A 20,664-nucleotide genomic window follows, 5' to 3' on the forward strand; every position below is an offset into this window, starting at 1 on the left:
AGAGGGGAAAGCTGGAAGAGAGCAGGAGAAGGTGAAATACTGTCGCAAAAGTAACGTGCTCTTTACCTGAATCATGTAAATGTAACTGCTCTGTATATCACCTTAATAAATTTTTTTTTTAAAACATGGGTAGGAAGGGCCAGAAGTGTGGCCTAGTGGTAGAGTGCCTGCCTAGCATGCATGAAACCCTAGGTTCTATTCCTCAGCACCACATACACAGAAAAGGCAGATGTGGTGCTGTGGCTCCAATGGTAGAGCACTAGCCTTGAGTAAAAGAAGCTCAGGGACAACGTCCAGGCCCTGCTTGGTTCAACAGTCGCCTGTTTGATTAGTAACACTTCATACTTCTAGCAGCGAATCTGAAAAACTTTTAAAGAATGTATGCTCCAGGTGGGTTAGGCCAGAGGCCAGCACTTCTGGCAGCTTTTATTGCTGTCACCAAAATATTGGGCTGCTCATTCCCTTCAGTGTGAACACTCACTGTTTTAAATACTCCAAGTGAAGAGAGGAGTCACTGTGGATTACATTATTTATTTATTTTTAACTTTAAGATCCAGGACTGTTTTTCTTTCAGAGTACTAAATAGGTAATGATTTGGAAATTATGGTGGTATTATTGAAATAAAAAGCAAGAATTACAAATATTAAGCAGTGTTAGCCTTTTTTTTTTTTTTTTTTTTTTTTTTGTGGGTGATGGGGCTTGAACTCTGGGCCTGGGTGTTGTCCCTGAGCTCTTTAACTTAACACGACTGTCCTGCCCTTTGGGCCAAGCCCCACTTCCCATTTTCTAGAGGTTAATTGGAGATATGAGTCTCAGGTCCTTTTGTGCCCAGGCTGGCTTTGAACCTTGTCTTCAGAGGTAGTAAGGAAGGTGCAATTTATTTATTTGTGTATTTTGTAAATCACAATTAAAAATTTGAGAACTTAAAGGACTAATGTGGGCACTTAAAAACAAAATAACCCGGGCTGGGAGTTTGGCCTAGTGGTTAAAGTGCTTGCCTATCATGCATGAAGACCCAGGTTCGATTCCTCGGTACCACATACATAGATAAAAGCCAGAAGTGGTGCTGAGGCACAAGTGGTAGAGCTCTAGCCTTGAGAAAGTCCAAGGACAGTGCTCAGGCCCTGAGCTCAAGCCCAGGATTGGCAAAAAAAAAAATAACCCTGCGGGACCGGGAGTTTGGCCCAGTGGTTAAAGTGCTTGCCTAGCATGCATGAAGACCCGGGTTCGATTCCTCGGTACCACATACATAGAAAAAAGCCGGAAGTGGTGCTGAGACTCAAGTGGTAGAGCTCTAGCCTTGAGAAAGTCCAAGGACAGTGCTCAGGCCCTGAGCTCAAGCCCAGGACTGGCAAAAAAAAAAAAAAAAAAAAAAATAACCCTAAAATTCCAACGATGGTTGAACTCAGCTTTTATCAGTTGGTTCTAGAAGTTAAAGTTGTGTGTGATTTTGTACTTCTGTAGTACAGACAGTGTTTTGTCAGTGTTTAGACTGGTAGCAAGGAAACCAAGACTGTGAAGAGTAAATAACTATACAGATATAGGAGCAGGTACCTGGTCACAAAGCAAATACATAGTCTGAAAATGTTACCAGGACTGTCAGGCCTCCTTGCATTTCTCTGCCAAGTTGATGATATGTGTCACCTTTGTTTTTTTAGGTGAAGCCAAGAATCTTCCCTCCTATCCGGGGCCAAACAAGATGAGAGATTGCTACTGTACTGTGAACCTGGACCAGGAGGAGGTTTTCCGGACCAAGATTGTGGAAAAGTCACTCTGGTAGCATCTGCTAATGCTCTCTCCAATTCTGGATTGGTATTTTCCTGTCTGTAAAAGCCCTGCACGTGTGTGGCACTGACTGGTTTCATGTCTTCTGAGGAGGCGGGCCCCCAGGGCTCAGCCACCGGTGGCTACATGTTTGGGCCTGGGAGCTGACATTTGCTGGTGGTCCCTATGTCCAAGGCCCTTGAGCCCTGGGGAACCCAAAGGCACTTTCTTCCCAGAGATGACTGCAACAGCAGTTCAGGTTAAAGTTTTGGGAGGGAAATTATTTTTTCCTTTGGTGGTTCAGGGATTTCGGACTCTAGCCTTAAGCTTGTTAGACAGGTATTTTGTCCTTTTTCTTTAGTTGCTTTTAAGACAAGATCTCACTTTTTTTTTTTTTGGGGGTGGGGGTCAGTGAAGCCTGAGCTCTTCAGCTCAAGGCTTAGTGCTCTACCATATAAGCCACAGGACCACTTCTGGTTTTCTGGTGGTTAATTAGAGATAACAGTCTTATGGACTTTCTTGCTGGCTTTGAACCTTGATCTTCAGATCTCAGCCTCTTGAGTAGCTCGGGTTATAGGCATGAGCCACTTTTTAAAAATTTTGTCCAGAGCAAGGCTTGAACCATGATCCTTCTACCTATGACTTCCATGTAGCTCACAATATCATTCCTCAGCGTGTTTGTTGGATGAAGTTGCACTAATTTTTTGCAGGGCTGGTCTTGAACTGCAGTCCTCTCAATCTGTGCCTCCCAAATAGGTGGGATTACAGGCATGAGCCACTGCACTGGGCTCTAACATCTTCTTAAGGGTCTTAAATTACATGGGCACCAAGTAATCAGGCTAACGTTTTACGAAGAGAGAGACTTAGAAACATTGATAGGATCGTTAGAGGAGCAGAGAAGTCACCAGGTCTCTGGGAGGCTGAGATTTTGCCGTCTGAATGGACTCCTGGTCTGAGGTGAGCCTAGGCTGTTTCTGGCAGCTGGTGGGATAAGAGATGGCAGTGCCTTAGGTGTCACAGCAGTTGCTCCAGGAAAGAGAAAAGAAAAACAAGTGAGGATGTGGGACAATAGCAATGTGTTACTGGGTGCTAGCATACTGGGTTGTTGTCTGAAAGGAGCACATCAGCTTCCTCAACGGTTTTGTATGGTGAACCAATGGATCAAAGGAGACAACTGAGCCAAGGACTCCACCTTCAGATCTGCAATTATGGCTTCTGTGGTTTCAGAACAGCTATTCTGATTTGAAAACATTGTTAGCAGTTGAATTATATCCTTGCCTGTTGCTATTTCTACATGAGAACAAGCAACATGATGACCTAGTAAGTTTAATTTTTAGAAAATTGTTAAGCCTGCCCCTAATGAGGAAAGAGACTGAGGAAAGAGGCTGAGTAATAACTTGGTTGTGTTACTTGATGTACTGATAGACTCTTTCAAGTAAGTTGTTGAGATTGAGAGTGAGTAGACTGAGAAATACTGTCAGAAATGAAATTTGTTTTCAAAGAATGTCTGTGGACTATGAAAATAACAGTGTGATGATAGTTTCTACTTAATAAAAGAGGAACAAAATGTTTCTTAGCCCCCAAAGTTTGTGGCTGTCACCTAAGCAAGCCCTTCTGCAGCCTGTGGGTAGAGCCTTGAGAGCAAAGCTGTCTTTCTAGGCTTGGCTCCTGCAGACTCCTCCTTGGTGTCTGTGGAAGGGTATCCATTGGTACCCCATGCAGTGACATGAGGAGTGGCCCTTATATTCCAAACACATTAGCAAGTTTAGAAATAGAAGTTATGTTTTTTTGTTTTGTTTTGTTTTTTTGCCAGTTCTGGGTCTTGAACTTAATCAAGGCTGCAGCTCTACCACTTGAGCCAATGCACCACTTCTGGCTTTTTTTCTATGTGTGTGGTACCAAGGTATTTGTGCATGCTAGGCAAGCACTCTACCACTCGGCCAAACTCACAGCCCAAGTTATGTTTTCTTGCTTGGGGCCCTAGGCACTGTGCTTCTGGAGCAGAAAAGGGGGCTGAACTGGGGTACACACAGAGCCAATACCTCATAGTCTTACCAGACTTGGATTGTTGTGTGTTAATGGATTTACTAGTTCAGAGATTCTCCTGGAGTGCTTATTGAGCATGCCAGGTAAGGAGAGGCTGACACCAAAGGAGTAGATGCACACAGACAAAAACAACAACAACAGAAACTTGCATGTGTGGGGGGCCTGGAGTGTGGTAGTGTGCTTGTGAGTATGAAAAACAGTTGAGGGAAAACAGGTGGAGCCCTTGGCCCAGGACTTCAGTTCAGGTCTGGACACCAAACTACACCGTGACTACAGCCATTGCTCTGTGCAAGTGGCTGTGGCCCTCACAGTATGTCCTAGCAGCAACCTCCAGAAACTGCTTTTTTAGCTTTAGTCCTGCCCTTAAAAAGTTTGATGTTTATTTGGCAGTCACTGCATAAGGAGATGTAAATGGGTTGAGAAGGACATCAGGTAGGTTCTCTGGCAGACTGGTGGGAGCCATTCAGAGGAGCAGGGACTTGTGGGAGTCTTTTTTTTTTTTTTTTTTTTTGCCAGTCCTGGTCTTCAGCTCAGGGCCTGAGCACTGTCCTTGGATTTTCTCAAGGCTAGGGCTCTACCACTTGAGCCTCAGCACCATTTCCAGCTTTTTTTTTTCTTTTTTCTATGTATGTGGTACCGAGGAATCAAACCCAGGTCTTCATGCATGCTAGGCAAGCACTTTAACCACTAGGCCAAACTCCCGGCCCCTGTGGGAGTCTTTTTTACAGAGCAGTACCTGTAACGTCCTCCCACTGCTGCTGCCCTAGCTGGACTTTGCATGGAGCAGCAGAAGAGAGACGTGAGAGGGATAGACTTTCCTAGCCTTCTTTCTCATCCACAGAAGGTTGTCTTAGGGTTCACATGTGTGTGCAGTGTGGCCACTGTATGGACCAGGTCTAGGGGGGCTTTATAGACCCACACACTGCCAGGGTCAGTGGCACTCACAATGGCTGATCTGATGTCTCTGTGAGAGAGTCCTCCTGCCCTTTGTCTACTTTCAATGTGGGTAGAGCACATAGAGGGCTGGTTTAAGAACTCCTTGGAGAGACCTATTGGGAAGAACAATCCTGTTTCTCTAGCCTTGTCTCTGTCCCAGGAAAGTGTTCTGGTGTTGAGTGAACCTTGCCCTTGGGTCTGACTGTGGAGCAGCAGTCACTATCAGACTTCACAGGGTAGCCAGTGAAGCATCTTGATTCAACCCTTACTCCTAGTTTTTTTTTTTTTTTTTTTTAATTGGAGATAAGAGTCTCATGGACGTTAGTGCCTGGGCTGGCTTTGAACCTTGATCCTCAGAACTCAGTCCCCTGAGTCACTAAGATAACAGGTGTGAGCCACCGGAGCTTTATTGTGTGTTATATTTATTTTTTACTTGGAAGAACCTGTTGCCTGCAGTGAGTCACTGCAGATGAGGTGGGGGCTTATTAGCATACGGTACCTACAGGTGTGACTGAGAAGGTGTAGAGGGGACAGCAGGTTCTACTTTCACCAGGCACGAGGAAGCCTGGCCTGCTTTCCATCATCCACTGCCCTGGGATTCTTGCTACTCTCCTTGGGGTATGGATCACCTCAGCCCAACTGTAGTCCTTTCCTGACCCTGGCCTCTCCTTATATCCTCTGGCAGGGCCCTTTGAGGAATTCTGGAGTTTCTGGCTCCATACTTTCTCCCAGGTATCCCCCTCTTTGTCCTTTTGAGCATCATAGCTAGACCTCGAAAGATCCAGCCCAATTTTCATGTTTATATGGACTTGTGATGTGGAGTAGGGTGAGAGGAAAGAGGCTGTGGGAATGACAGAGAAAACTGAGATTGAAGCATTTTAGGCACCACATGGTGTGGTCAGTGCTGTGCTCAGCACCCACAAGTCTCTGGATTGTTGCTGCCATTGTGCAGATGTGGAGACTGAGCCTCAGAGGGAGGAGGTAATCTGTGACTCTTGTTCTGCTCAGCACTTCCACTCTTCTCACCAGGTCTCTGGATTTGGTTTGAAAATGTGTAGCACTGTGTGCCCACATTTCAAAATAAACAACCCCACCCTGTGCCTTAAACCACACAGAGGTACCCTGCAGCCCAGCCAGTGTTTCAGGCTTCCTGCCCAAACCCTGGGGTGTTGGGCCATGACATTCAGGGCAGGAAACCTGCCCTACTAGAAACTACTGTGACCTGACCTCAGGTCCGCTCTGCCTCAGGAAAGGGTAGAGATCCTCATCAGTCTCTCGAAGCAGGTTTGTTAGGGAGCTGAGAATAACTGGTACATTTCTTTTGACCCAGGCCATTTTTGGATGACAGAGCAGTCTCCCCTAGGGGAGTTTCCCTGCTTTGAGGACACTTGGTGGGACAGGCAGGCAGTGATTTCCTGATGTATCAGGCTCGGCATCTATGGCTATCTGAAATGGCTGTCTTTCTGGCGGCTTGTAGTAGAAGCTCACAGAGTGGGGTTATGCAAACAGGAGTCCCAAGTAGTATTAGAGTCCAGTGAGAGGAGGGAGGAAGCAGACTGGGGAGAAGCCTCCAGATACTTCTCGGCCCAGAGTTGTTCTAGGGAGAATGACAATTCACAGTGAGCTGCCTGATGTCCAGAGCAGCCCATTTCTCATGGGCATTGATACAGCGTTTGCTTTAATGCAAATTAAAACCACCTTTCAGCTAATGACTTGTCGTGTGCACCTTTCATTAGCTGAATATTCCCCCTTTGAGAAACATGGTGACCTTTCCTGAGCTGCTCCCCACCTGTCGGGCCACCCAGCTGCCCTGGTAGCACCAGGCACCACCATGTCTGTCCTCTGCCCCAACTCAAGCTGTGAATCTGACCTCATCTCTGTCTGGCTCATCAGCCTCTGGAGCACGAAGACCAGGCATACTGAAATATCCGTGAGATTTCATCATTCTCACATAGCCCTCGCCCTCTCCCCAAATCTACACACCCTACACCCTAGATGTTGGGAAATGGATGGGGGAGCTTGCTAGCAGGGCAAGACACTGGGGACCCAGCCATGTCACTTTCTCATGACCAGTGCAGCTTGTCACGGGATTCGAGCAGCTGGGGTGGGGTGGGGCAGCAGTGGCCTCCAGCAGATGTCGGGAAATGACTCAAGGATGGGTTGGTGGTTTCTCTGCAGGACCCAAGTGGGGCCTGGAACTTTTGTGGGCAATGGGTGGAGAAAGAGGAGGGAGGGGGGAGGAGGATTCAAAAGGGTTCTCATGGGATGAGGAAGAGGAGGAGGGAGAGGGAATTCAGAAGACTCTGGAGGAAGAAGAGGAAGAGGGATTCAGAGGGCTCTGGGAGATGAGGGAGGAGAGATTCAGAGGTCTTTTGGAGGAAGAAGAGGGATTTAGAGAGCTTTTCTAAAAGCAGTGGCTTTCAGGAATGGGCTGCAGGAGGGGCGAAGGATGAGAGGGAGGATGAGAAATTTAGGGGTACCAAAAGTATTACTTAAAGAAGATCACTCTTTTCTAAAAGCATGTCTGTTTTCTTTTTCTTCTTTTTTTTTTTTTGCCAGTCCTAGTGCTTGAACTCAGGGCCTGGGCACTGTCCTTGAACTTTCTCAAGGCTAGTTCTCTACCACTTGAGAAACAGCACCACTTCTGGCTTTTCTGTGTATGTGGTGCAGAGAAATTGAACCCAGGGCTTCGTATATGCTAGGAAGCATTCTACTACTAGGCCACACCCCCAGCCCTTTGTGAAAGTTTTCCTCTGGCTTCTTTACACAAAATAGAAAGACAGCTCATCTGCGCCCTGGCAGCCTTGTGGCAGAGGTTGCTGCGTGCATTCATTTCCTCTTGGGAAGAGGAGCGTTTGAGATGAGCCAAGCCCTTCCCTGCGTTCTTTTTCTTGTTTTGGAAGAGGGTTCTGGAGCCCTCTGGCTGCTGATGGGGACCGCCTGTCCACCCCATTACTCATGTGTCTGCTGCCATTGGCTGCAGCCTGGACAAAGCCTGCCTGTGCTGTACACACCCGAGGCTGAGCTGCTCATGGGAAGGAAAGTATGGTGCTATATGTCCCTTTGAGTTCTGCAGAAAGGGGGCATTGTTTGAAGGGCAGCCTGAGGCCAGAGGGGAGGACCAGGGTTGAGAAATGCCTTTGTGGTGAACTACTCCTCCATTTTTTGTGTGTGAAAATACACTTCCAACTCTGCTGCCGAGTAAGAGACACATGTAGAGTTTCTGTGATGAGAGGACCCAAGGACACAGGTGTTGTGGACCTGAGGCTGGCTGTGTGCCTTGGTGTGACAGTGCCTGACTCCTGCCTCGGCACCTGCCTCAGTCCCTGCCTCAGTCCCAGCCAAGGAGGGAGATGTGGCGCACTGCCCTCTATAGCCTGGGGGTTTCCGCCCAACCTCCATGGTTGAGCTGTGGCCACTTCCTGCTGTTCCCCGACTGTGTACTGTGAGGCTGGGGCACAGTGGCCACTTGCTCAGAGATGCAGTGCTAAAGTCACTTTGGCCATTCTGGCTGAGGCAGTCCTGGCTCTCATCCTGCTAGGGGAGCTATTTCAGAATCTGGGGATCCCTGGTGACTATTTGCCCGCTGGTGAAGGTGACTGAACGAATGTGTAGCGTTTATAGTGTGAAAAGATTCCTTAAGCCCTGTGAATTGTCATCTCTCTAATTGCATTGCAAATTTGATTAATACCCTGAGTATAAAAAGAGTAGCATTGCTAACAGTAACAGCCAAGGGCATTTCAATAGAAGGTAAAGTTTTTAAAAGCTTGTCAATGTATAAGGAATACTGGGACTCACCTTAAATATCGCAAGCTAAGAACATTTTCCTTCCTCCCTTCATTTCTTCTTTCTTCCTTCTTCATCGCCTCCTGCCCTGCTGTCCAAACAGGAAAGTCTATTTATTTAGCTGTGGCATTAGAGGTAGAACCCAAGTAATCTTGTGTGTTAGGCAAATGGTCCACTGTTGAGCCACTCCCCAGCCAAGCACAATTTACCATACTGGTGAGACTCACTGAGGTGAGATGTGACTCAGTTCAGTCTTCTGCAGGGGGGAGGGGGCGAGGGGGGGTTCTATGACACACTTAGAACAGTGACTATTCTCCGACCAGCAACCCCATTGTTAGGGCTTTGTCAGCAGCTGTTCCTGGTGTTCATGACTTCTGATGGTGAAGGGCTCAAACGACCCTGAGTGTGCAGCTCAGTGTGCTGGTGCATCTCACAGCTGCCTCCCTGACTGCAAGGGGGCTTGGGCCCCTAGCAGGGAGGGTGGCATATCTTAGAACATTAGTTCTGGTTTCTGGTTTTCTAAGCTCTAATTTTTGACATGAATTTAAGCTAAGGAAAATAGCTTTATTGAGATTTAATTCACAGACCATATAATTGAGCCATTTGAAAGTACAGTTCGCTGGCTTCCAGTATATGTAGGGTTGTGTGGCCACCACCAAAATTTAGAATATTTCATTTCACTCCTAAACAGCCAGACCCACAACTGTTACCATGTACACCCACCTTCCTCTGCAGCCACAGTTGCCCTCTGTTTCCATGGATTTTCCCACAGTGAGCATTTCGTGTCAGTGAAATTACATGCCGCGTGGCCTCTGCGTGGCCTCTTGACTCAGGTGTAGTGAAATTTAACTGTGTTAATTGCTCAACATCATTTTTTTTCCTGATAGGTTGACCTGTCATGCAACTGCTCACTTCATCCATCCACCATTTCAGCCAATGAAAGTTGGACGTTCCCACTTAGGGCCATTACAGATACTGCTCTGCATGCCTGCATGGGTGTCCCATGGGCCTGTTTTCATTTTGCTTGAGTGCGTGCTTCAGTGGAATTGCTGGGTGACACTTTGAGGAGCTGTCAGACTTGTCTCTAGAGCTGCTGTGCATTTGCCTTCATAGGAAGTGGATTAGTACAACAATTTTCCTGACTCCTCCCCTCATCTGTTTTGGTCAAAGCTATCCCATTAGATATATTAGTTTTATTCTTAAAAAGAAGCATTTCCTCATTTTTAGTTAAAATGAAAGGAAACATTCTTTGCCATGAATGCATCCTTTTAAAGAAAGCAGACTAAATTCAGAATATAAAAGAATGAAAGAAAAAAACTTAAAATTTTTCATTAAAGTATAATTATGAGTCACCTTATAAAAATGATGTCTTCTGGAATATTGCTGACTCTAGGGAGAGGACCAGGCACAGCCGACGGAAAACTGCTAGCTTGGGAGACATCGATGTCTGTTCCAGATCTGCCCTTGGTACCCACTGCACAGGGGTACCTTCCTGACCTGTGAGCCACCTCTCAGCCCAGAGCTGATGTGGATGGCCCATCTTCCCTGTGCCTTGTGCTTGTCCCATCCTTGCAAGGAACACTGTGTACAAAGGCTTCTGTGTTAACTGTGGCCTGTCTCATATCCATTGATGGAATCCTGGACCTGAGGGAAGGTGGAGGCTCTGAGCCACTGCAGACACATCTGCAGAGGTCAAGTGTCATGCCAAACTCATGCAGCTTCAACAAAGTCTAGGTAGGGGTCTGGACAGCTCTTTATCCCCTCTTCTTTGGTGTAGCATCTTTGTAGCTGGTAAGCACCCTTGGATGTTGGTATTTTCAACAGCCTCATCCTCTGTGGACTCTGAGGCATGGCTCTGTGGATATCAGGTTCTGTTGCATGACCCTCATCCTGCCTGAGGAGCCCAATCTGGGTGGGACCTAAGCAGAACTTCTTCATGCTGCCTTTGTTTGCATACTAAGGGTAAACACAGTTCTACCCAAGACCCTCATACTAAGGTGACATGCTGTAGGATCTGGTGATGACTTCCAGTCTTTGTGTGTTCCTGGGAGATACTTGGTGTTGAAGAAAATGAAGGGATGGAAGGACTGTTAGTTAAGGAGCATAAAGTGACATTATCCTTTCTGTGACCAGATCCCGGGGGAGCTTGGAGTCTCTGTCCTCCCTTGCTGCTCTCCATCAGTAAGGAGATTGGATTGCCCTTCGCTATTCCTTCTTGCATTGCTCTGAGGTTCTAGTCCTAAGTCCCACTCTGAGGGTGCGTGTGGTGCATGATTCCCACATTTCTACTTGTCTTTTGTCTGCTCTCTCATCTCAGCACCACAGAAATGGTGCTGTCTGCTTTTGTGCATCCTGTGAATGGTCCACACAGTGGGTTCAGAAAGGCATCCCAGGCCATTTCTGGAGAACACACATCCAGTTAGTGGTCCAGGGGACCCTGGGTTTCCTGCTTTTCATGTCTAACTGAGTAAGTGTGTAGAGAGGGCTGTCTACTCCCCTAAGCCTGACCCACGCTGCCCTGCCAGTCTGGCCTCCTCCTTGCCCTTTTTTTTTTTTTTTTTGCCAGTCCTGGGCTTGAGCTCAGGGCCTGAGCACTGTCCTTGGGCTTTCTCAAGGCTAGAGCTCTACCACTTGAGCCTCAGCACCACTTCCAGCTTTTTTCTATATATGTGGTACCAAGGAATCGAACCCGGGTCTTTGTGCATGCTAGACAAGCACTTTAGCCACTAGGCGGAACTCCCGGCCCCTCCTTGCCCTTTTTTCTTGCTACTCGTGAGCCCTGTGACCTAAGGGCCTTTGCATCTTCTTTCTTAGCTCTCCATTGTCCACACAATGGTAAATGTTTACCGGTCTGTTTACCAGCCACTACAAGAAGCAGTCCTGCCATATCCTGCTTTTTCCTTGTTTTCACCGTCATTTTGCAGTGCTGAGATGTCATTGTCTTTTGTCTAAAATAAGCTTGGAAAGCCTTGACTTTCTGGCTTCCCCCTGCCATTGTCAAAGTCTGCACAGGGACTGGCAGCATCAGTGTCGCTTGAAGGGGGAAGGAGCTTGGTGACTGCAAGTCCAGGTATCATGAAACAGAATTCTGAGCATGGATAAGTACTTCCGTTCTCAGTCAGCGCTCTCAGAGCTGTGCCATGCTTCAGTGCTCAGGGACCCTGCAGAGGCCCCACGGTGACCCAAGAGACGCAGCTGTCAGTCAGGCTCTGTGCCCCTTTCTTGATGACCTTCAAGTGTTCGTCTGGGCTCCCTTTTCCTGGTCTGAATGAGGGTCTGTATTCTTGGGAAGTTCCAGTGCTTATATTTCAGGGGTTTTCATCCTACTTGTGTGTGGGTAGAGGGGCGTAGTGGAGTTGGAGGTAGGGGCAGCCTGTGAATGGGCACCATGGCTGCGTCTGGCAACAGAGTTGTGTGGTTGAGATGCAGATGTTTCATAGGACTAGGCGTGGCCAGCAGGGTCTGGGCCCCCCGCCACTGCTTAGTATGACCTGTGGAAAGGGGTATTGTTTTTACACAGTGGTGAGGGTTAAAATCACTCTGAGAGAGGAGGAGCCACTGTCCCCCTGAGATTGGAATCAGATCTGGACCTCAAATAGACACAACCCCTTCAACTCTAGGGCCAGCAGGTTTTACAGAACTTTTTATAAACCTGGACACGGCCTCTATCTGTTCTGTACACTCTGCAAGCCCCTGGTTACATGTGGCTGTGGGGCAGCTGAGGAACTGAATTTTAAACGTAATTAATGTTAATCACTTTAGACAAGTATTTGTATTGTGTTTCTTACTGTTTCTTACTGTTATATGAAATACTTAAGGCTAACAGCCACATCTACTAATAGCTGTCTTGTTGGTGGGCTCTTAAAGTGGTACAGGCATCATGTAGGGATGGAATATGAGTATATGTACATTATGTCAGGATGTGTATGCATGTGTGATGTCTCATTTATGACTAGTGAGCATGTCAACGTGTATGTGTATCCATGTGTGTGAGCACTCATGTATGTTTTCTGGCCTTCATACCTGTAAGCAAGACTCAGCCATGGATATCTGTCCTGAGAACCTTAACCACATTTTGGGAGTTATAGGGTCTCTCTGTAGCCCAGGCTACCCTTACTTCTCAGTCCTCCCACATAACAGAGGTTACAGACACGAGCCCACAGCACCTAGCTTCCTTCATTTAATTCTAATCACTGCCCAAAGGCACCCTTTCAAACATCATAGCTGGTTTAAATTTCTACCATCCTAATTTCTCACAATGAGGATTAAATGCCAACACAGGGAGCTCAACCCAGATCTCTGCTTTGACCAACTTAGCTGATGGCTATGCATTGGAAAGCACAGCTCAGTTGGTACCCAAGAGAGGGTGGAAGACTGGTTGGTGAACTGTTAAGACAGGGGGAGTGAGAAGAATATAAGTAGTGAACAACCTATTCAAGCCCATTTTTTCTGGATAGGTATGTGAATAATAATGATGGCTCTAGAACCAGGGCTCTCATAGGCAGATACATGATGATTATCTGTTTGCAGGCACAAACAGGTAACTCCAAGAACTGACCCACCTACCTAGGGGTCTCACCCACTTCATCTCATCATCACATCTGAGTGGCCCATCTCCTATGTTTGATCACAATTCTGACTCCAAGATTCTTAGTTTCCAATGCAGAAAATTACATGAGATTTGATTGTGAAGTGCACAGTGGTTCCTAAGGAGCAAGGCCGCCGCCGCCGCCGCCTCCTCCTCCTCCTCCTCCTCCTCCTCCTCCTCCTCCTCCTCCTCTCCTCCTCCTCCTCCTCCTCCTCCTCCTCCTCCTGTGTCAGAATTCTGTCTGGGAAGCTCGACAGGGCTAGGTGCTTAGCCTCTCTCTCCTCCCTGTTGAGAAGGAGCTTCTTGAAGCTGGTTTGTGGAGTTCTCTGTGAGGGCTCTCCAGAGACAATACCTGGCAAGATCTGGGCAGACCTTGGCATGTACATCTCTGGGGCTGTTAGATCCAGACAACTTCATTGATGAAGGGTTCTGAACAAGTTCCTCATTTGCTGGGAAACTGCCCTACAATAGGAACTCAGAGGGGATCTGGGTAGAAGCTGCTGGCTAGGGAAGCTTTTGCTTTTGCATATGTGTGAGCACATGCATGCTCTCAAGAGGGCTCTCTCTCATTCTCTTTTGCACACATGTGCGATTGTGTGCACGTGCGCACGCGCACACACACACACACACACACACGCTAGCTTTCACCCCAACACCCAAGGCTGTAATACAAATAGTCATATACACTCTCATGCACACAATACTCTAGACACCTGCACACACCCACACACATGCATGATGTGCACATGCACAGCTGTGTACATAGTACATATGTGTATATGTATATATGTATGTATGAGTGTGTGTGTGTGTGTGTGTGTGTTTTATGCGTGCTGGTACCGGGCTTGGGTGTTATACTCTTATGCAGCCTTTTCACTCATAACTGGAGTCCATGCTTCCAGCTCCAGCTTTTTGGTAATTGGAGATAAGAGTCTTATGGATTGATCTGCCTAGGCTAGCTTCAAACCCTGATCCTCTGATCTCAGTTTCCCGAGTCACCAGGAGCTGCAGGCGTCTGACATGAACACACCTTTTGTGTGCTGGCCCATTTGTCCTCTTAGGTAATGTGACTGTTCAAATCTTTTGCCCAATTTAAAATTATGTGCCATCTTTCTGAGTTGTAAAGGTTCTTTGTATATTCTGGATAGATAACTGAGTAGCAGATATTTTCCTTAAGTCTGTCTTTACTTTCTTATTAGGGTCTTTTAAAACATAAAAGTGTCTAATATTTTATAGTTTGATGACCTCTAACTTACCTTTTTTTTTTTTTTGTCTTTTAGCATTTGTGCTTGGGGTGTCTGATCTGAGAAACCTTTCTATAAAACTCCAGGTTATTCCCTCTTCTTCTGAGATCACTGTGATTCCAGCCGTCACCTGTGGCGTGGGATCTGTTCTGAGTGAGCTCTGTTTGTGACAGGGGCAGGCTATGGTTGTCTCGTGGTATGTGGACTCCAGTCATTGGTCTCAGTGCTGGATGCCTTCCTGCTTCTGCCTCAGAACATGACACATTGCTTTACTTCCTCCTTGAATAATCACACTTCCTGTTTTGGAATTTAGCCAGAAATGTACATGAAGCATCTAGTTGCAAGTTAGATCAGTGTCTGTACTGAAGTGGTCATTTGGTTTCCTAAGCAGCTCACCAGGTCCAGTGGTGTTTTTGTGATGTCAAGAGCTGGTATTTCCGAGCACCCATTCATGACAATAGGGAGGTTTGTTTAGTGACAGCCCACTGGCTTTCTTCCCCTTGATTAGAGCTTTCATTTATTTTAAGAATGAGGCTCACAGCTGTGAATGACTCACACATAGGCTATGAGCCACAAGAACAGTGGGGATCTTTCCCCATAAGAATCAAAGACAGTATTTGGGGGAGATTTTGCACTAGATCTTAGGGCAGGAGGGCAGGAAGAAAAAGCATTTCTGAGACTGGAATTGTATGTTTTTCCTTTAAATGTATAATTGTTACTGAGTACTGCTACCCTCTACCTAAATCATTTGCCTTTAAGACATCATTGCTGTCTGGAGGATCTGTGCTGAACATGGTACGGTGGTGAAGGCCACATCCACACTGTGAGTTGTTACCTAAGCCAAGTGTTCAAGTCCATTCTTTGGACATGACAGCTTTTTTTTTTTTTCCAGTCCTGGGGCTTGAACTCAGGGCCTGGGCACTGTCCCTGAACTTATTTTGCTCAAGGCTAGCACTCTACCACTTGAGCCACAGTGCCACCTCAGGCTTTTTCTGTTATGTGGTACTGAGGAATCGAACCCAGGGCTTCATGCATGAGAGGAAAGCACTCTACAATTAAGCTACATTCCCAGTCCTGGAAGTGTGACAGCTTTTGAGAGGACTACCCAGCCACCGTACCCACCATAGTTTTGGACAGTCTGATTACTGAGCTAGTTTCATATCTCACAAGTAAAACTCAGAATGGTTGTTCCCATGGCACATGTGAAAATAGTACCGCAGCTGGGCTCCTGAGAGCATGCTGGCAGGGAGGCCCTCGCAGTGACCAGGGCTGCTCTGTCAAGCACAAGTTGACTGCAGCATGAATTCTAACAATGCCCATTTTGTTTGTTTGTCCAGTCCCTTTTATGGAGAAGACTTTTACTGTGAAATTCCTCGGAGTTTTCGTCACCTCTCGTTTTACATTTTTGATAGAGACGTTTTCCGGAGGGATTCCATCATAGGTAGGTACTTCATGGCTGTTTCCCTCACTGTTTTTATCTCTCGTTCTTTACACTCTCCCATGTACCATACATTCATAATGCGAGGGCATGTTAGCACTAGTCTGGAGCCTTTGTGGTGAGAGTGTGTTGAATGCCCCTGACAGGAGTGTCCTGGTGCCTGTTTTCTTGTCTTAGTGTGGGTGGCCTCCCAGGTCTTCCTGAGTCTTAGCAGCCACTTACCAATACTTCATGTCCGAGATTTCAGAGCAGTTTCCAAGCAGCACTTCAAGGCTGGATCAGAGTGTGTCCCAAACTGTCTCCAAACAACTTTTGAGGGTGGCTTTCTTCCAAGATCCCACAAGGAAAACCTTTGGGTAAGGGCCATGAGACCAGCCTCTTTACCTCTAGGCTGGTCTTGTCCTTGACTCCAGCCTTGTGATTATAAAGACAGAAGAGCTAGAAAGGCTTGGGACCCAGGTAGATGTGCACCAAACTCAGTTGATCCCCCTAGATCCTTGAGCCTCATTTTCCCTCCAGCTTCAAAGCAGATGCCTGTGATAAGTGTGTGAAGTGTCCGGGTGACTCTTCCACCTGGCACATGGTCTAGTGGGCAGCAAGGAAGACACCTCCCCTTAGTACGGGCATCAGCACATGGCTCACCAGCTCCTTTCACTATTCTTGGTGATGTGCAAACTTTGGCCTATTATTGTCAGGCCCAACCCCTAATTAGATGGGGTGCTGTCAAGATTTGGGGGATAGCCTGAGGTTTAAAGGGCCTATCAAAGGGACTGGGGCTCCGCCTAGGAATTAGTAGTAGTGCTTTCAGATTCTAGGGTGCTGTGCTGTCCGAGGTTTTTGGGTGCTCTCACAGTGGTGCCAGCATTAAGGAGAGAATCCTGGGGAGAAAAAAGACTCACCTTGGATGTTGGTTGTGTCACTAGCTGCTGGACAGTGGCAGTTCATGCCACTCAAATGCATAATGTGACTGGGTAGAGCAGGGCTGCCCTAGGAGTCTAGTCTGACTTCCTTCAGCTGTGAGAACGGAATGTGTCTTAGTTGCACAGAACATTTCTACATATCAGTTAGAGAGCTTAGGGAAGAGCCCGAGGAGCCTGGTTGTGTCACAGCAGCGGTGCTGTGTGTTCTCAGTCGCATTTCTAGAAGTGAGATGCAAGATCAACCTCAGCAAAAGCTTCAGAGGAAGAGGATAAAAGGGCGTACTTGACAAGGAAGAAAAAGAAAAGGACACACCTGATGAGGGAGGAGGAGGAAAGGACACATCTGACGAAGGAAGAGGAGGAAAGGACACACCTGACGAAGGAAGAGGAGGAAGTGGACACCTGTTCAGGGTGTAGGTGGTTAGCTCATTTCTATTATCCTGCTCTGGAGGCTGAGATCTGAGAATCATAGTTTGAAACCAGCCCAGGCAGGAAAGTCTGTGATACTCTTATATTCAATTAATCACCAAAAAACTGGATGTGGAGATGTGGCTCAAGTAGTAGGGTGCTAGCCTTGGACTAAAAATCTCAGGGACAGTGCTTAGGCCCTGAATTCAGTCCTGGGACCAGCGTGTGCACAGGCGCCTGTACAACACACACACACACACACACACACCAGAATAAGAGGATAAAAAAAACATACTTGACAGAGAAAGAGGCTATAAGGACATACTTGACCAAATAAAACTTCTGTAATACCATAGGAACACATCAGGAACACCAGAATAGTGAAATCCTAAAAATGACATTGTAGGCCAGCGCAGTGGTTCACACCTATAATCCCAGCTACTTTGGAGGTCAGGAGGATTGTGATTGTACTTCAAGTCCAGTCCAGGAAAAAAGTTAGAAAGATCCATCTCAACCAGTCAGGCTGCCGTGCAGCCTTTCAGCTCTGTGGGAAGTTATAGGAAATCAGTCCGGCCAGTTGGCAAAAACGTGAGACCTTCCACATGACAAGTCAAGCAAACTTCCTTTGAAGCTGAAGTGAAGAGCTCTGGATGGTCCTTCCATGTGTGAGGCTTAGGTTATCTGTTTGAGAATCTGGATTTGGAGTTGTACAGTTATTCCCAAATCATTGCATTGCCTCTGCAGCCCGGCGTATCAGTGTTGCCATCCATTTTGAGTTCTATAACAAAAAGCTTGAGATAGAAACATATAAGAGGTGGAGAGCCCACGCTTCGTGGTGCTGACCTGGATGAAGCCCCATCTGCCCAGGAGCTGAATGAGTTGTGTGTAGATGGGGTCCATGTGGCGATTCATGTGGGCCACCTTGCCGTACAACCATCTCACCTGGGAGAGCTGCTTCACTCCCATCAGAGGCAAGAGACCTCTAGGTGGACAACCTGGAAATGACCACAGCTGGGATCCAGGCTCATTCTTGACTATGTTTTACCCTCCTGAATGTTTTGAATTTTGTTCTGTTTTCTCTATGGCCCATCTAAAAGTTCAATAAAGAATTTCTGAAAATAAAGATGGGTGGAATCACCAGTGTGTTCACTGTATGTCCACTCTTTGTGCCACTGAAAATTCAAAGAAGCAACAGCATTGCAAATAACATTCCCATTAGAAAAGGCAACCCTCCTCTGCAGCAAATGAATCCCAGTGCTTGGAGATTTCCATATCCCTTTTCACAGAAGCATGGGACACAACTCAGTCTTAAGAAACTTTGTTTCATGTAGTCTGGTTCTGGAGAGGCTCAAAAGTTGTGTTCCAGTGAGGGTAAAGGTCTGTTTTGCAAAAGCCATGTGGCCATTTGCAGGGAGGAATTACTCTGTGCCTGGACCGTGGTGAAAGGTCATGGAACCCAATGGTAGAGAAATCCAAGGAACACCCAGCAGAGAAAGCATGATAGGAGGAGAGTAGGGGCCACAGAGGAGCTTGGCCCTTGTGATGATACTGTTTGGAGGAAATGAGGAACTGTGAGTGATTGGGCTTATATGGGTGTCATGGTATCCTCCTATCTGTGATTGGGCTTATATGGGTGTCATGGTATCCTTCTCCTATCTGTACTTTGCTTCCACCTGGCACTTAACTCTCCCTCAAATTGTGATGCCTCACAGGGGCCTAGCGGTCGCCTTAATGGCTATGATTCGTAGAGTCCATGCCACAGGATCTGTGTGTGGCAGTAGCTGAGCTGAGGGGTTCACCACGGCCAATCATGATGCCCCTTGTGTTGAAGAGGCATCCACGTGGACTAGGCATGTGAAATGATCCTACTGAGCCATGGATCTTTGAGTCTCTGAAAGAGGAGGTTGTTCCAGAGGTTGTCCCAGGGAGAAAGTGTGGGGCCCAGCTACCTGCCTTCAGAATATGCCAGAATGGGGATGGGTGGTGAACAATGCCACAAGTGTCAGGCACTCCAAGACTATCCAGGCCACCCTCAGGTATTTGGAAAGCTTATTTTCACTTCTTTTCTCCCTCTAGGCCTCCTCCATGCCGCGTGGGCATGCAGCCCCTTGTAACAGGCAGCTCTGGGGTTTGGCTGCTCAAAGGGGGAAGCTTACTGTGGAGGCTTCCTTAGTGGAGGAACAGACAGCAAGGTTCTGTGAGAGCTCACCTATTAACCTTTGGGACAGGAGGGGTCTGGGCCTTGTGGTGCCATCCAGGCCCAGAGGGTGATAATGTGTGGAAAGATGCAGCAGAGCCTCTCCACCTCAGCCACCATTTCTTCACTGTGGTGCTTGTGCAATTACTTCTGCCCATCCAGGACCACAGCAGGATGATAAAGACATGGCAGGTAGAATGTTCTACACAGGCCATGCTGGGGCTGCTGGAATCCCAGCAGATGGGCCTGTAAAGGCTTGAGCTCAGGGCCTGAGCACTGTCCTTGAGCTTTCTCAAGGCTAGCGCTCTACCACTTGAGCCTCAGCACCACTTTTGGCTTTTTCTATGTATGTGGTACCGAGGAATGGAACTCGGGTCTTCGTGCATGCTAGGCAAGCCCTCCACCACTAGGCCACACTCCCAGCCCAGGCTTGAGACTTTTGAAACATTAACAAAAGATCTTTGAGAAGAGACCCCATCTCATGCTGGAGTTAGCAGGGTGGCTACTGGCATAAGAGCTAGGGTCATTAGAGCAGGGTCACACTCAGAGGAAGTGGAAGCTGGATGCCATCTGCAGAAGGTGGGAAGAAAATATCAGAACTTCAAACATCTTTCCTTCATTTTGAGGTGCTGTGCAGTATGTACAAGAAATCTGTGATGGGGCCTAGAGTTTGGCCGAGTGGTAGAGTGCTTGCCTAGGATGCACAAAAACCTGGGTTCGATTCCTTGGTACCATATACATAGAAAAAAAGTACCTGCCCCTATAGATAACTTTAAATAACATGCAAAAGGTTCAATAAATGGTACTTATTATAAAGAAAAAAAATCTGTGCATGAGTTCAGGTTCCGGAGTGTCCACCCACATCTGGGGTGGCAGTCGGTCTGTTATATTCGAGGTCACAGCCCTGTGGCACATACATTCCCTTCAGTGGACAGCAGGGCAGCCCAGTGCCCTTGCTGCTGTCTTTCCTTGCATAGTGGGCACACTTGCCTACCACCCTAGGGACTTTTGGGGGCCAACCACTTTGTGAGGCACAGATCCAAACACCAGCCCCACAAACACTGGTGAGAAGGTAGTTTTCTCCAGCTGACACTGCCTTTCTCTGTAAATAAATGGAGTTCCCACACGAGCCTTTAGAACCACGTGAGCTGAAGTGACACACATGTTCCTTCCTCAGGCTCCTGACAGTAGATTCACAGGTCACTAAAACCTCATGAATCTGTCCCATCTGTTACAGTTTGTGGAAAGGAGAGAGCCCCAGTGACTGCTTCCCTGCTCAGATCCTGAACCACTGGCCTCAGAAAACGAGGCTGACCCCTTCCTCTTGGCCTCCACAC

General features: G+C 47.3%; 1 protein-coding gene across 4 annotated transcripts in view; it reads left to right on the forward strand.

Moving 5' to 3' along the window:
* Window positions 1-20,664, forward strand: part of Rasa3 (RAS p21 protein activator 3) — a 91,533-nt gene that overhangs the window by 38,275 nt on the left and 32,594 nt on the right. For 3 of the 4 annotated variants that reach the window (XM_090341838.1, XM_090341839.1, XM_090341840.1), the window contains 2 exons: window positions 1,659-1,776; window positions 15,702-15,805. In XM_090341838.1, the coding sequence (XP_090197964.1) occupies window positions 1,659-1,776; window positions 15,702-15,805 (222 nt within the window). Of the gene's footprint in view, window positions 1-1,658; window positions 1,777-15,701; window positions 15,806-16,868; window positions 17,136-20,664 lie in introns of those variants that run through there. The other variant, XM_090341841.1, reaches the window with a different exon arrangement.

This window comes from Megascapheus bottae, chromosome 11, assembly GCF_031878675.1.
Source record: "Megascapheus bottae isolate mThoBot1 chromosome 11, mThoBot2.hap1, whole genome shotgun sequence".
In the NCBI taxonomy this organism is placed as follows: domain Eukaryota; kingdom Metazoa; phylum Chordata; class Mammalia; order Rodentia; family Geomyidae; genus Megascapheus; species Megascapheus bottae.